This window comes from Monodon monoceros, unplaced genomic scaffold (genome assembly GCF_005190385.1).
Source record: "Monodon monoceros isolate NGI ecotype Baffin Bay Population unplaced genomic scaffold, NGI_Narwhal_1 Super_Scaffold_6, whole genome shotgun sequence".
NCBI lineage: Eukaryota > Metazoa > Chordata > Mammalia > Artiodactyla > Monodontidae > Monodon > Monodon monoceros.
In genome coordinates this window covers 34,994,542-35,010,399 of record NW_021703783.1, presented here as the reverse complement: position 1 = coordinate 35,010,399, position 15,858 = coordinate 34,994,542, and the positions used below count along the sequence as shown (strand labels likewise).

Below are 15,858 nucleotides of genomic sequence, written 5' to 3'. Positions count from 1 at the left end.
TCAGTTTGTTCTTTTCTTGTACTATTTTTGTCTGGTTTTGGTATCATGGTAATGCTGGATTCATAAAATGAATTGGGAAGTATTTATCTTCCAAACTCTGGAAGTGATTGTGTTATTGAAATGTTTAGTAAAATTCACCAGGGAAATTGTCTGGGGCTGGAGGTTTCTTTTTTGGAAGACTTTTAACTACAAATGCAGTTTCTTTAAATAATACCGGGGCTATTCAGTGCTATTCTACTTAATTAGTCTTGCTAGAGGTTTCAGTTTTATTGATCTTTTCAAAGGATGAGCTTTTGGTTTTATTGATTTTTTTTCTTGTTTTTCTGTTTTCAGTTTCATTGATTTCACATTTGTTCTTTAAGGATAATTTCACTAGCTTGAAGATTTTAGGTTTTTAAAGTTCTTTTCCATTTTAAACTAAGAATGTTGTTTCACTTCCTTCTGGCCTGTGTCGTTTCTAATGAGAAATCAGTAGTTATTCAAATCATTAACCTATCTTCCCCACATAAGTAATGTATTGTTATTTCAATCTACTTGTAAGATTTTTTTCCTTTGTAATTTTCAGCAGTTTGTCTGTGGTGTGTCCAGGAATGACTTTCATTGGAACTATGCTGTGTGAGGTTTATGAGCTCCTTGAATGTAGAGGTTTATGTCTTTCAACAAATTTGGGGAGTTTCCAGCCATTATTTCTTATTATTACTCTCCTTTCCTCCCCTTCTTGAGCTTTTGACAAGAATGTTAAGGTTTTGGCATTGATCCACAGTTTCCTGAGGCACTAATGATTTTTTTCTTTTTCTATGTTTTTCTCTCTGTTGTTTAGATTGGGTAATTTACGTTGCTCTGTCTTCCAGGTTCACTGACTTTCCATTCTGCTATTGAGTCTGTGCAGTGTATTTTCTATTTTAGTTATTACGTTTTTCAGTTCTAAAATTTCCATTTGGCAGCACTTTATTTCTTTGCTGTGATTTTCTAGCTTTCCATTTGTTTCAAGAGTATTTGATTTTACTTGTTGGAACATTTTTATTACCTGCTTTAAATCTTTGTCAGAAAATTCACCCAATGCTGTAATATCTGTGTCTTCCTGGTGTTGGTTTCTGTGGGTTGTCTTTTCCCATGAGTGTTTGAGATTTTCCTGGTTCTCTGTATGCCAAGTAATTTTGGACATTTTGAACAACTTAACAGGTTACTGTCTCAAAAGCTCTTTCCTCTCTGTTATATCCATGGTATTTTCTAGATCCCTAGAACACCCCCACACCCCCACCCCACACACTTCTGTCTTCTGGCTAGAAAGCTCAGTCTTTGTTTACACTACTGTGCTGTATACTTTCCACAGTTGCATCTGGAGCCTAATGACAGGAAGACGGGAGAAAAATCAATGAGATTAGCCCAGAGTTTTTCAGTCAGCGAGTATGGTACCTTTCCCTTAGAGTTTTAAGCTTCTGCTGACCCTGCTGCTGTCACTGTTGCAGCCATCGCCACCACAGGATTGCTTGGGAACTGGGGCATGGGGAATGAAGAACAGAAAGAAAAAAAAAGATTTCCTTCACTCTTGAGTATTGGGAGGCCCCTTTCCTACTCCTTGGGCAGAGCTAGATGGCTTTTCTTAGAGTGCTAGCCTGTGCACGCGCGTGCTCTCTCTCTCTCTCTCTCTCTCTCTCTCTCTCTCTCTCTCTCTCTCGCTCACTCTCGCTCTCTCTCTCACTAGTGGTCACTTTATAGGTTTCAGGCTTCATGAAGCCCAGCCTGGAGGGAAAATTGGATGGGGAAGAAATTATAAACGCACTACCAGTTTGATAATATATCAGATTTTGGGCTCTTCCCCAATCTACCTGTTATTGCTTACCTTTTAATTTTCAGTTAGCTGCTCCATTTATTCTGTCTACGTTTTATAGTTTCATTCAGTGAGATTAACAAGGTAGAATGTGCTTATTCCATTTTACACAGAATGGAAACTTCCCAGTCTCGCTTATCTGTTTTAGAATGTCACGGCAACTTGAATCTCCTTATTTTGTAGTTAAATATGGTTTGTCAGTTATATCTTATTTTTTTCAACATATATGTGATCCTGCCATGTATAACAGTGCAAGTTTTGTCAAGGAGATGATGCTACATTAAGTGTAGAAGGAAATGGGAACATTAATTTTTCTTTTAGAGTAATAGCATAGTTTTCATGAACTCTTACCAAAATTATATTACATTTGAAAAACTGTTTTCCTATTTTCAATTTAATCTATGTTCTCTGCCTGAGGATTTCTGGCTTGCCTTTCACTTTGGAAATGTTTTAGTTTTTATTCATTTTAACCTTTTTAAAAAATGATTCATTTCAATAATTAGGTTATTGCTCATCATAGAGCATAGTATGAGGTGACATCCTTCATATTAGTGGAGTCTTTTGGCACTCACTTCCTGTTGCAGACACTGTAAGAATGTTAGAGACATTTTGAAGGCATATCTTTACTTCCTGGATCGATATATGAAGCTGGTTTTATTACAAGACGTATAAATGTGGGTGACTTCAGGTTCTTTATTTTCAGTTTACCTGGTAAACTACAAGACATAGGATTATCTGTTCATCAGTGAATGGTGCTGAGAAAACAAGCCTTTTTTTGGATATAGGTTTAGAATGAAGGAGTTGAATATGAAAAGATTCCTCCAAATTGCTACTGTTGATCAACTGCTGACAAGCAACCAAATCACTGATAACCCTGTCAAAAACTGAACTAGATAGAAAGTATTTCCAGGGCCTGATATGCAATAGTAACTGAAAGCAGAGCATGTGTCTTAGTCTGTTTGGGTTGCTATAACAAAATACCAAAACCTGCGTGGTTTGTAAAGAACGAAATTGGGACGTCCCTGTAAGGCCAACAGAGGCAGGGGAACACAATCAGATTCACAGGTTGCATCAGACCGAAACTCTCCGGACCACCCAGTTCCAGGAACTGACCTGGGGACTTTGAACCCGGCCCAGCCTTCCCGCCTTTCGAGGGGCGGGACTAACGGTCTCCCAGGATACCCGAAAAGACCACCAAATAAGGAATACCCTGCGCCCTCCCAGATTCACCACACCCCTTTCCCTTCTTCCCCTATAAAATCTTGCCCAACCCTCGCCCGGGTACGACTTCTCTGGCCCCCTTTCTCTTGGACCAGTGAACCTCGCCTGGGAGCGCTCCCTAATAAAGCTCACTTGAAGCTTTCCTCTGTTTCGCGGTGCCGTTTGTTAAGATCCGACCTTACAGTCCCTGGTGGTGCAGTGGTTAAGAATCCACCTGCCAATGCAGGGGACACAGATTCGAGCCCTGTTCTGGGAAGCTGCCACGGAGCAACTAAGCCTGTGCGCCACAACTACTGAGCCTGCACTCCAGAGCCTGCGAGCCACAGCTATTGAGCCTGCGTGCCTAGAGCCCGTGCTCCACAACAAGAGAAGCCACCGCAATGAGAAGCACGTGCACTGCAACAAAGAGTAGCCCCCACTCACTGCAACTAGAGAAAGCCTGCGCACAGCAACGAAGACCCAACACAGCCAAAAATGAATAAATTTTTTAAAAAAAGAATGAAATTATTTCTAGAGGCTAAAAGTTCAGGATCAGGGTGCTACCATGGTTGGGTGAGGGCCCTCTTCCAGGTCTCAGACTTTCCCTTGAATCATCACATGGTGGAAGGGATTAGGGATCTTTTTGGAGCCTCTTTTATAAGGCACTAATCCCTTTCATGAGGGTTCCACCCTCTTAACTTAAGTACATCCGAAAGGCCCCCCTTACTAATAATGCCATCACCTTTAGGGATAAGGATTTCACCATGAATTTTGGGGGGATATAAACATTAAGACCATAGCAGCATGTAAATGAATCCAATAAAACAAAAATTGATTTTTATATCCATTTCAGTTTTACTGTTGGCTGGTATTTATAAAGTTGGGGTGAAATTGAAAGTATTGGCAGGAATGAAAATTTTGTTGCTGTTTTTGTAAATAGATATCCTAATTTGTTGGTTCTCCACTGAATTATTTTCTGATTAAGAGTTTTATTTTTTTATTATTTATTTATTTTTTTAAGAAGATGTTGGGGGTAGGAGTTTATTAATTTATTTATTTTTGCTGTGTTGGGTCTTCGTTTCTGTGCGAGGACTTTCTCTAGTTGTGGCAAGCGGGGGCCACTCTTCATCATGGTGCGTGGGCCTCTCAGTATCACGGCCTCTCTTGTTGCGGAGCACAGGCTCCAGACGCGCAGGCTCAGTAGTTGTGGCTCACAGGCCTAGTTGCTCCGCGGCATGTGGGACCCTCCCAGACAAGGGCTCGAACCCGTGTCCCCTGCATTAGCAGGCAGATTCTCAACCACTGCGCCACCAGGGAAGCCAAAGAGTTTTATTTTTAACTAAAAAAATTTGATGTTGAAAAAATATGTAACTTGTGATCGTGAGTAGAGAGAAATTGGTGTGTTGAAGGGCAAACACTTTGTTTATTAAAGACCTGTAAATTATTTTTTTTAATTCATTACATTCAGTTAGATATTAACATACTCAGATCATTGTATGAAAATGTACTATGTTATAAAATTTGAAGAAAGAGAAAAGATACTTTTTTCTACCTATATGTCTAAACATTAGTCTGAGAAGCTTTTTCTGGGGATAAAACTTTATTGTGTGGGATCAGGTACAGTGTGTGTTTCATGTTTGCCTAATAGTCACTCCCATAGAGGAAGTGTAAAATAGTCAGAATCACCTTACCTGTTTGCATATATCCTTCGTTTGTTTTAAAAATTAAAATCCTCACTATCATGTTCAAGTTGACAATCCCATTTTTGAGTCCTTTAAGGATGGAAATGCTATAATGGTACAGAATAGTTGGGTGGGGTTAGAAAAATACATTTTAAATATATTTGGTCTTCATTCGGAAGCCTTTTTTTTACAAAGGCGTATGTTGCAAGGATACATCAGTGCTCACTGTGTGCTTCTATAATATCCTGTGCTTACCACCATTACAGCATCTGCTATACTCTGTTGTTACTGATTTTTGTTTTTGTTTTTATCAGGTGTGTCAGTGCTTAAGGTCTAGTTGGTACCTAGAAAATATGGAGCACTGACTAAATATTTAATAAATAAATAGAAAATATGGAGCACTGACTAAATATTTAATAAATAGAGAGAGAGAGAGGGAGGGAGGGAGAGAGAGAGAGGGAGGGAGGGAGAGAGAGAGAGAGAGAAAGAGAAGGAGAGAAAGAGGCAGGCTGTAGAAATGTGGGGAGTCCGGTGTGGGGCCGGTTGAAAAAGAAGAGAAAAAAAAGAGAAAAGTGATTACTGGCTAAGGATACTAAAATCTGGAGTTCAGGAAGTAATTGAAATACTAGTAGTTGAATTTCTGGGCTCTTTAAATATCTTTTTGTATATCTTTTTCTAAATTGCTTTCTTAGGTGGTAAGCCTATGTGTATTTGTTGGGGTAGATTTTCTTCTAATTCTCCATTACTCTGTTTTCAGTCGGTTTTCTCCTATATGCTGAAATGTGCTTTCTTGTACTTCTCCCTCCCTGAACAAAATGTTTTCATTATTGTTTGCTTCCAGTACATATGTGTGTCTTCATATCTGCAGGCATATAGTCACTCTGTCGAAATGTTTTAAGTTCTAGATAAATTATACTCACATCTGGGGCCCTCTGTAATAAGTACTTCTTTATACTTTGCTAGTCTCCTTTCTTCTGTACCCAAGTTAAATAAGGGAGCAGCCAGGTGAAAATGAAATGAAATAGGACTAATTTTCATAATTCCCTCTCCAGAAAAGTTTGATGGAAAACCGATTACCTGACTGCTCGACCTGAAGCATCTTAAGGGTAAGAAGCCTTGTAAATATTTGTATACTTATTAAAAACTAAATGACACTCTTAGGTACCACCTAGGAAGTTGTGGTTGGAGCTTCACTTAAACATGACCTCTTCTTTTTTGCTGGAGTTGCCATATGTTACGGCATTTAGTGTTTTATCTCCTATATCTATATAAAGTAGAAAATAGGATACAGAAATCCTAGGGCTATTTACTTTGTGAGTCCTAGATTTTGTGTCTTGCTTCAACATTTTTATTTTCAGATAAACAGGAATCTTGATAAATATTATCAATGTAGAATAAAGAACTTATTTATCTTTGTGTAAGTTCCGTTTGAAGAACTATTTGACAATTTAAATTTTGTAAACATTTTACTCATATTCTTTCTATATGTGGATATTCTTTGAGTTACAGGAGTTTTTAAAATTTGTTCACTTGTTAATAATGAAAATCTGAGAGTCATACAGATTTATCAGTTTTAATCCTGTGATATACGTAAAATCCGTTTGAGGTGGGGAGGTATTCATGTGTCTGTGCATGTGTGTTTGTTGTTGAGTACTTTGTGCTAGTCTGAACACTTTAAATGGATTATGAGATTATGTAATTTGATTTTCATAATGACTGAAATGGTTACTGTTTTATCTCCATTTTATAGAATAGGAAACAGGCTTAAAGAAGTCATACTACTAGTAAGTGTCAGACTAGTTAATGTTTGAACCCAGGCAGTTTTTTTCTAAAACTAGTGCTAAAGGGACATTCCTATCTATACTGAAGAGTGCTGGTATTAAAGCTCCAGGCGAAGGATATTCTAAACAAAAACTTGTCAAAATAGCCCACTTGAAGCAAACAGGTCTACTTGCAAAGTGTGGTAAGAGTGTTATATGGTGGAAATCAGGTAGGAAAAAAAATTAGAGGGACCATTCTGCAAGGGATTTAAAAATTAACAGTGACATATTAGAAGCAGGAGGGAGTTGATTATGTAGCAAAGAAGTTGGAAAGGAAATTACTATTAAGCTGAAGGAGGTAATTGCCTTAACCTTACTCTGAAGCGAACAAGTGGAAAGCACTAGGGCAAATATCCATGATAGTTTAAGCCAGATTGATAAAATAAATGTAGATAAATCAACAAAATCACATAGCCTTCAGGGTATTTTTAAAGAAACTCAAGGACACCATTGCAGAACCATTGACTCAGATGTGTAATGAGAAGCTGTTGTGCCATAGTACAGGTTGAGTACAAATGTAAATAGGTGCCTATACTTAGGAAAGCTTGACGGGCCCTCTGCAGTGAAAGACTGAGCCACATCTCCAAACTAGGCAGCCTTCTATAGTCTGTAATAGGCTTGGTAAACGTTTTCTGAAAAGGGCCAGATCGTAATTATTTTAGGCTTTGCCAAGTATACAGTTTCTGTAGTAACTATTCAGCTTTGCCATTGTAGTGCAAAAGCAGCCATAGGCAATATAAAGGAATGAGCATGGCTGTTCTTCAACAAAACTTTATTTACAGAAACAGCCAGTTTTTTGACCGCTGGCCTATAATAATGGATCGAATTCCACCCCCCACCCCCACTGCCACCCCGACATCACTAACAAATAGCCTTGCTTATGGTTTCTTCAAGGGAAAATAAAAATAACATTCTTAGAGGGAGTATCAAATTTTTGAGTAGTTAATTGGCAGGCACTTAATGGTTTTAAGACTGGGATTGGGATGGAAAATGTGCATTAATAGTAATGGTTAACATTTGAATGCTTTTTATTGCTAGACAGTGTCATAAGCACAGGTATGCTTATGACAAAAATTACAATTTTTTTTTTTTTTTAATTCTCAGGTAGTTAGGATAATGGGGTAAGATGGTGTGGTATGAATTTCCCCAAATGAAGAATTACACTCAATTATAGATCATACAGGGGCATAGTATGATTCTAAAATCAGCTAAGTTTGGAAGTTGGCTTTACTGTACATATGAATCTTGCACAAATCTTGATAAAGTGCAGATTCTTATAGTCTAGAGTGGTGCCTGAGGTATCTTTGTAGCAAGTTCCCAAGTGATATTGATACTGTCCTGAGTAAATACCAAGTGGAATAGTAACCTGTGACTATCGGAATATTTTTAAAAGTATTCTATCTCAGCAATTCCATCATTCTAGTTACTCAAATCAAAATACTGTGGAATAATCCTGGAATCTTGCTCTAACACATATGCCGCATTTAGTCTGTCAGCAAATCCTGATGGCTGTATTTTGAAAACTGCTGGAATCTGAGCACTTTTCATCAACCTTGCTACTACTTTAGTACAAGCCACTGTCATCTCCCCCTCTAGATTATTGCAGTAGTCTGCTTGCTGGCCTCTGCTTTTCCCTTTGCTGCCTCCTCTGCCTTAAACCCCTTACTGGCTTATCACACTCAAAGAAGCCAATGTATTTACCTTAGCCTATAAGTTGTTACCTGATACCTGAAGAATAGCACCAGAACTAAAACAAATGTTAATGTAGGCTGAGTGGGAAGTTTTCCTTTTGTTCTTGACATTCTATCTACTTTTATTAAGGTAGACTGTGATTGAATTAACCTTTTAAAAGTAACTCTAGTCCTGACTCAAATTTCCAATTTTTAACCTACTAAAACCTTTAAATTATTCTTGTATCTGTTAGTTTCTTATTTTCTGCTTGGGTATTGAATCGAAGTATGGGCCTTTGCATTTCTCCTTATTAATCTAATACAGAATTTTCCTAGGCAGTACATACCTTTAATGTAGAAACTCACATGTGTACGTTATTTAACAAACTAATAGAAAAACTACTTCATGTACACATGGAAGAATCATAACTGACGAAATTGGGGATTTTTTGTGCCTAGATGTTACAAAATATATTTGAATACTTCATTGCAATCACTCGTCTTGCATCAGTTCAAGAAAGAATTCTAAGAGTTGATTTAAAAAATAATTTTACTTCATAAATTTGTTCCCCTCGACTAACAAATTAATTTCCTTTCCTCTGTTTCTCATTTTGTCTCTTGTAATCACCATTTTCCTAGTCCCCTAGGCCAAAATGATCTTTTACTCCTTCCTTTGTATTTATTTAGTCGCCAAATGTCAGAAATTCTTCAGCTCTTCAAAATTTCTTTCTTTTTTATTCACTTCATAGCCAATTACTCTAGCTATGCAAACATCTCTGCTTCCAATCTCTCCCCGCTCTATAATCGTTCTGTGTTTTGCAGGCAGATCATTCTTTTAAAAGATTCATTTACATTGCTTATATTCATGTCAGTCTTCCTCAGAAGAATCTATAGGATTGACTCTAAACCTCTCAGTCAGTCATTAGAGATCTGTCTATAATCTAGCCCTACTTGATTTATATTGCTCTGCTTATTACTCTCGTTACCCTCACTGTAATCTTTCAGATGAACTTCTTGGCTTACATGCCCATTTCTTCTCAGTATATACATACAGTTGCTCTTTCACCCACTGACTTTTTTTTTTTTTTTAACATCTTTATTGGAGTATACTTGCTTTACAATGGCGTGTTAGTTTCTGCTTTATAACAAAGTGAATCAGTTATACATATACATATGTTCCCCGTATCTCTTCCCTCTTGCGTCTCCCTCCCTCCCACCCCTCTAGGTGGTCACAAAGCACTGAGCTGATCTCCCTGTGCTATGCAGCTGCTTTCCACTAGCTATCTATTTTACATTTGGTAGTGTATATATGTCTATGCCACTCTCTCACTTTGTCCCAGCTTACCCTTCCCCCTGCCCCTATCCTCAAGTCCATTCACTAGTAGGTCTGCGTCTTTATTCCCGTCTTGCCCCTAGGTTCTTCAGGACCATTTTTGTTTGTTTGTTTTTTAGATTCCATATATATGTGTTAGCATACGGTATTTGTTTTTCTCTTTCTTACTTCACTCTGTATGACAGACTCTAGGTCCATCTACCTCACTGCAAATAACTCAATTTCGTTTCTTTTTATGGCTGAGTAATATTCCATTGTATATATGTGCCACATCTTCTTTATCCATTCATCCGATGATGGACACTTAGGTTGCTTCCATGTCCTGGCTATTGTAAATAGAGCTGCAATGAACATTGTGGTACATGACTCTTTTTGAATTATGTTTTTCTCAGGGTATATGCCCAGTAGTGGGATTGCTGGGTCGTATGGTAGTTCTATTTGTAGTTTTTTAAGGAACCTCCATACTGTTCTCCATAGTGGCTATATCAATTTACATTCCCACCAACAGTGCAAGAGGGTTCCCTTTTCTCCACACCCTCTCCAGCATTTATTGTTTGTAGATTTTTTGATGATAGCCATTCTGACCAGTGTGAGATGAGATATCTTGGGGTTTTGATTTGCATTTCTCTAATGATTAATGATGTTGAGCGTTCTTTCATTGGTTTGTTGGCAATCTGTATATCTTCTTTGGAGAAATGTCTATTTAGGTCTTCTGCCCATTTTTGGATTGGGTTGTTTGTTTTTTGATATTGAGCTGCTTGTAAATTTTGGAGATAAATCCTTTGTTGCTTCATTTGCAAATACCTTCTCCCATTCTGAGGGCTGTCTTTTCGTCTTGTTTATGTTTTCCTTTGCTGTGCAAAAGCTTTTAAGTTTCATTAGGTCCCATTTGTTTATTTTTGTTTTTATTTCCATTTTCTAGGAGGTGGGTCAAAGAAGTTCTTGCTGTGATTTATGTCATAGAGTGTTCTGCCTGTGTTTTCCTGTAAGAGTTTGATAGTGTCTGGCCTTACATTTAGGTCTTTAATCCATTTTGAGTTTATTTTTGTGTATGGTATTAGGGAGTGTTCTAGTTCCATTCTATTACATGTAGCTGTCCAGTTTTCCCAGCACCACTTATTGAAGAGGCTGTCCTTTCTCCACTGTAACTTCCTGCCTCCTTTATCAAACATAAGGTGACCATATGTGCGTGGGTTTATCTCTGGGCTTTCTATCCTGTTTCATTGATCTGTAATTTTGTTTTTGTGCCAGTACCATACTGTCTTGACTACTGTAGCTTTGTAGTGTAGTCTGAAGTCAGGGAGCCTGATTCCTTCAGCTCCATTTTTCTTTCCCAAGATTGCTTTGGCTGTTCCGGGTCTTTTGTGTTTCCATACAAATTGTGAAATTTTTTGTTCTAGTTCTGTGAAAAATGCCAGTGGTAGTTTGATAGGGATTGCATTGAATCTGTAGATTGCTTTGGGTGGTAGAGTCATTTACAGAATGTTGATTCTTCCAATCCAAGAACATGGTATATCTCTCCATCTGTTTGTATCATCTTTAATTTCATCAGTCTCTTATAATTTTCTGCATATAGGTATTTTGTCTCCTTAGATAAGTTTATTCCTAGATATTTTATTCTTTTTGTTGCAATGGTAAATGAGAGTGTTTTCTTAATTTCACTTACAGATTTTTCATCACTCATGTATAGGAATGCAACAGATTTCCGTGCATTAATTTTGTATCTTGCTACTTTACCAAATTCATTGATTAGCTCTAGTAGTTTTCTGGTAGCATCTTTAGGATTCTCTGTGTATAGTATCATGTTATCTGCAAACAGTTGACAGTTTTACTTCTTCTTTTCCAATTTGGATTCCTTTTATTTCTTTTTCTTCTTGATTGCTGTGACTAAAACTTCCAAAACTATGTTGATTAATAGTGGTGAGAGTGGGCAACCTTGTCTTGTTCCTGATCTTAGAGGAAATGGTTTCAGTTTTTCACCATTGAGGATGATGTTGGCTGTGGGTTTGTCGTATATGGCCTTTATTATGTTGAGGTAAGTTCCCTCCATGCCTCCTTGCTGGAGAGTGTTTATCATAAATGGGTGTTGAATTTTGTCGAAAGCTTTCTCTGCATCTATTGAGATGATTGTATGGTTTTTCTCCCTCAATTTGTTAATATGGTTTATCACATTGATTGATTTGCGTATCTTGAAGAATCCTTGCATTCCTGGAATAAACCCCACTTGATCATGGTGTATGATCCTTTTAATGTGCTGTTGGATTCTGTTTGCTAGTATTTTGCTGAGGATTTTTGCATCTATGTTCATCAGTGATATTGGCCTGTAGTTTTCTTGCTTTGTGACATCTTTGTCTGGTTTTGGTATCAGGGTGATGGTGGCCTTGTAGAATTGAGTTTGGGAGTGTTCCTCCCTCTGCTATATTTTGGAAGAGTTTGAGAAGGAAAGGTGTTAGCTCTTCTATAAATGTTTGATAGAATTTGCCTGTGAAGCCATCTGGTCCTGGGCTTTTGTTTGTTGGAAGATTTTTTTTTTTTTTTTTGCGTTACACGGGCCTCTCACTGTTGTGGCCTTTCCCATTGCGGGGCACAGGCTCTGACGTGCAGGCTCAGCAGCCATGGCTTACGGGCCCAGCCGCTCTGTGGCATGTTGGGATCTTCCCGGACTGGGGCACGAACCCGTGTCCCCTGCATCGGCAGGCGGACTTTCAACCACTGCGCCACCAGGGAAGCCCTGTTGGAAGATTTTTAATCAGTGTAAATTTCAGTGCTTATGATTGGTCTGTTCATATTTTCTGTTTCTTCCTGGTTGAGTCTCGGAAGGTTGTGCATTTCTAAGAATGTGTCCATTTCTTCCAGGTTGTCCATTTTATTGGCATATAGTTGCTTTTAGTAACCTCTCATGATCCTTTGTATTTCTGTAGTGTCAGTTGTTATACCCACTGACTCTTATTTGTCAGATTGGCCTAGCTAAATTCCTTTTTATTCCTTCATACTGTTTTGCTCCTTAAATGTGTTAAGCTCCTTAACATATGTAACCTGTCAACTTCAATGAAAACTTCAGTCCAAATGGATCTCTTTTCTCTAAGCTCTGATTGTATTTATGTCTGTACCAAAAAATTTATCATTAGTCTTTGTTGTTTAATACTTATACAAGGCTTCTCCTTTCAGTAAGACAGTGCTTGGTGGCAAGGAGTATAAAAGTGTACTGGATTATCCAGAAAATTTACTGGCTTGGTTTGTATTGTGTTTTTTTATGTGTAAAATAATTTCTTACAGTTTGGGTTTTTTTTTTAATATATATATTATTGGGACAAGGCAAACATAAAAATTCTCTATTATAATTCATCCTATAGGAAACCCTTTTTCAAGGAGAAATGAAGAAGAAAACTCTATATACCCTAAATGTGGGAGATCAGGACTATGAAGATATGGAAGGTAACTTAATTTTTATAAAGCTTGTGTGTTGAAAGCAAAAGTTAGTGTTTCCATACTGTTTGTTAACAAGGAGTTTTTTGTATTTACATATTTTTGTTCTTAAACTGTGAAATAAGCTGCCTAAATAAGAAGTGCACACCTTTTTTTTCCCTCTTCTCTTGTCTTATTTTTGATCAGTCAGTTTTTAGTTCATTGAGCTCTGCTCTTTTTCTTCTTAAGTTTTGCTCCCTACTGATTTAGGAATGACATTTTTTTGTTTTTATTATTACTGTCCTTGGTTTTTTCTCCATTCCCTTCTTCCTGAAAAAAATCTCACGTTCTTTAGTGAAAGTCTGTTGGTGGTAAACTTAAGTTTTTGTATTTATTTTATCCTCTTCAAAACTATTGAAAGATATACAATTCTGGATTGATAAATTTTTTTTTGTCTCTTAGCACTTTGAAGATATTATTTAGCCATTTTCTAGTTTTCTTACTAGCTGTCAAGGAATGTCTTTTCAACCTAATTGTCATTCCCTTGTAGATGATCTGTCTTTTCCCTCTTTTTGCTTTTAAGATCTTGTTTTCATCTTTGATATTGTACAGTTTTGCTACTTTGTTTCTAAACATGGATTCTTTTTATTACTCCTGTTTAGTATACCTTGTGTGTCCTTTATCTGTTGGATCATATTTTTGTTTTATCATTTCCCAGCCATTACTGCTTCAACTATTGCCTGCCCTTTAGTCTCTTCTTCTGAACTTCAATTAATATGTTAGACTTTGTTCTGACCTCATTTCCCAACCTCTGTTTTTATATCTCCTTGTCTGTCTCTTACGGTCTAGGTAGTTTCTTCAGTTCTTCCAGTTCACAAATATTTTTTTCTTCTGGGTCTAATTGCTGTTCAGTTATTTTATGTAGTATTTGAAAGTTCTGATATTTGAAGCCAGTGGACATCTAAATAAATTTATAATAAATAAATATAATACATAAATATAAAAATAAATCTAAACTCATTCTTGTTTCTGCTGATTCTTACTCAAGGCAGCGTATTTTCTTCTGTTTGGTAAAGTTTGATTATGAGCTCATATTTGATCTGTTTAATCTGTGGAATCCTGAGGGCCTAAATTAGGGATGCTTTCCTTCAGAGGATTTGTATGTATTTGCTTTTTTCTGAACCCATGCTGGGACCACTTTAACCCCATTTGAGGGTCTTGGCTTAAAACTGGAATCTCCTAGGATCAGTTTCCCTACCTGGATTGGTCCTAAGGTTAGTCTCCAGATCTGAACACTAGTATGGACATGTTTCCAGGGCAATGCCAGCTTTTCCATTTGCTTGGCATATACTGGTCACATTTCAGCTGACCATTTCTGTATTTTTGTTTTGTTTTATGTTGAATCTTGGAGTTTCTTTTACTTTTGAGCCAGCACTGCTTACTTCTTGTGTGTTGGTTACATTGCTGGTAGGTGTTTAAATTAGTACAAACCCTAAGGGGTATAATTTGGCAGCATCTATTCATAATACAAATGTATGTGCACGTTGGTCTAACAATTCCATTTTTAAGAATTTATTCTGTAGATACACTATTAAAAATGGGAAATGAAAAGTTTTTCATTGCAGCATTGTTTGTAATAGCCCAAGTTTGAAAACAGGTGAATGTCCCATCCATAGGTTGAAACAGCAAAAAACACAGACTGCTGTGTATAGTGTTCTAGCATTTGTGTGAAGAAGGAGGTTTGAAAGAATATATATTAGGATTTACTTGTCTGTGCATTCTATCTTGTCTCTGGAAGAACACAAAACAAACAACAGTTGTTATTTGTTGCATTGGGTGGAACTAGATGGATGGGAGTAGATTTGCTTGGGAGATTTGTCACTATAACCTTTTTTCACTTTTAAATATTTGAACTATGTGATTATTACCTATTTTAAAATTAATTCATGAAAAATTCTTTTCACTCCTCCCTTAAATTATAAATCAGTAAACGTTGGGGTTATTGTGCTCAAGGAGTTTGTTTCTTATAGTGTATCTAAGATCTAATTACTTTGTAGAAGGAGGGCCTTTTAGAGTATCTAGTCCATCGTACCACCACAAACATAAGTCATTTGGTCTGGAGAAATTGAAAGCATATATCGTTGCTTTACTTTATAGGTGAAGAAAACAAAGATAATACTGCTACCATTGGTCTGTTGTACAGTGAAGCTGATAGATGTCCAATATGTCTCAGTTGCCTGTTAGAGAAGGAAATTGGTTTTCCAGAAAGCTGTAATCATGTCTTCTGCTTGACCTGTATTCTTAAATGGGCAGAGGTGAGTCTAAGTATTAAATATTATTGTATTTTAGTTCCCTAGCATGATTTCATTCCACCTAGTCTAAAGACTTGATACTGCCTTTCATAAATTATTTCACAGTAATGTGTTTTCCTCCACTTAGGACAAACATCTCTGTATTGCTCAAATTTTGTTAGTATATTCCCTTCTAAATTTTTTATATTCAGCTTTTTGTTCTTTTATGATTAAAAAATTTTAAATGCATACCATTAAAAAAACGGGATAATGGATTAAGTATTTTTTTCTGGTAGAAATGCAGTAATTCATCTTCAGTGTACTTGACCCTCTTGTGATTATATCTATTTACTACTAATAATAACACCTTCTCTCTGCTTTGTGTTTTATATTTTTCAGAGAATTTTTACATAGATTATTAAATTTCTTCCTTATATCAGCCTGTGGGATAACCAGAACAGATATATCAGTGTATTTCCATTTTACAGATGTGGAAACTTGGATTTTGTGTTCTATAACTTGGCCAAGGTCTCATAGCTTAAGAGACAGAAATAAATTTACAACTGCATTTTCTAGTTCCTGTGTTTCATTTATTTTGAACTAATTTCAAAGTTAGAGATATTATT

General features: G+C 36.8%; 1 protein-coding gene across 5 annotated transcripts in view; it reads left to right on the top strand.

The window, feature by feature from the left end:
* SCAF11 (SR-related CTD associated factor 11) overlaps nucleotides 1–15,858 on the top strand; it is a 71,383-nt gene that overhangs the window by 16,539 nt on the left and 38,986 nt on the right. For 3 of the 5 annotated variants that reach the window (XM_029204343.1, XM_029204342.1, XM_029204340.1), the window contains exons 2-4: nucleotides 5,766–5,819; nucleotides 12,890–12,971; nucleotides 15,099–15,256. In XM_029204343.1, the coding sequence (XP_029060176.1) occupies nucleotides 12,911–12,971; nucleotides 15,099–15,256 (219 nt within the window). In that variant the 5' untranslated portion in view covers nucleotides 5,766–5,819; nucleotides 12,890–12,910. Of the gene's footprint in view, nucleotides 1–5,765; nucleotides 5,820–12,889; nucleotides 12,972–15,098; nucleotides 15,257–15,858 lie in introns of those variants that run through there. The other 2 variants (XM_029204341.1, XM_029204344.1) reach the window with 2 other exon arrangements.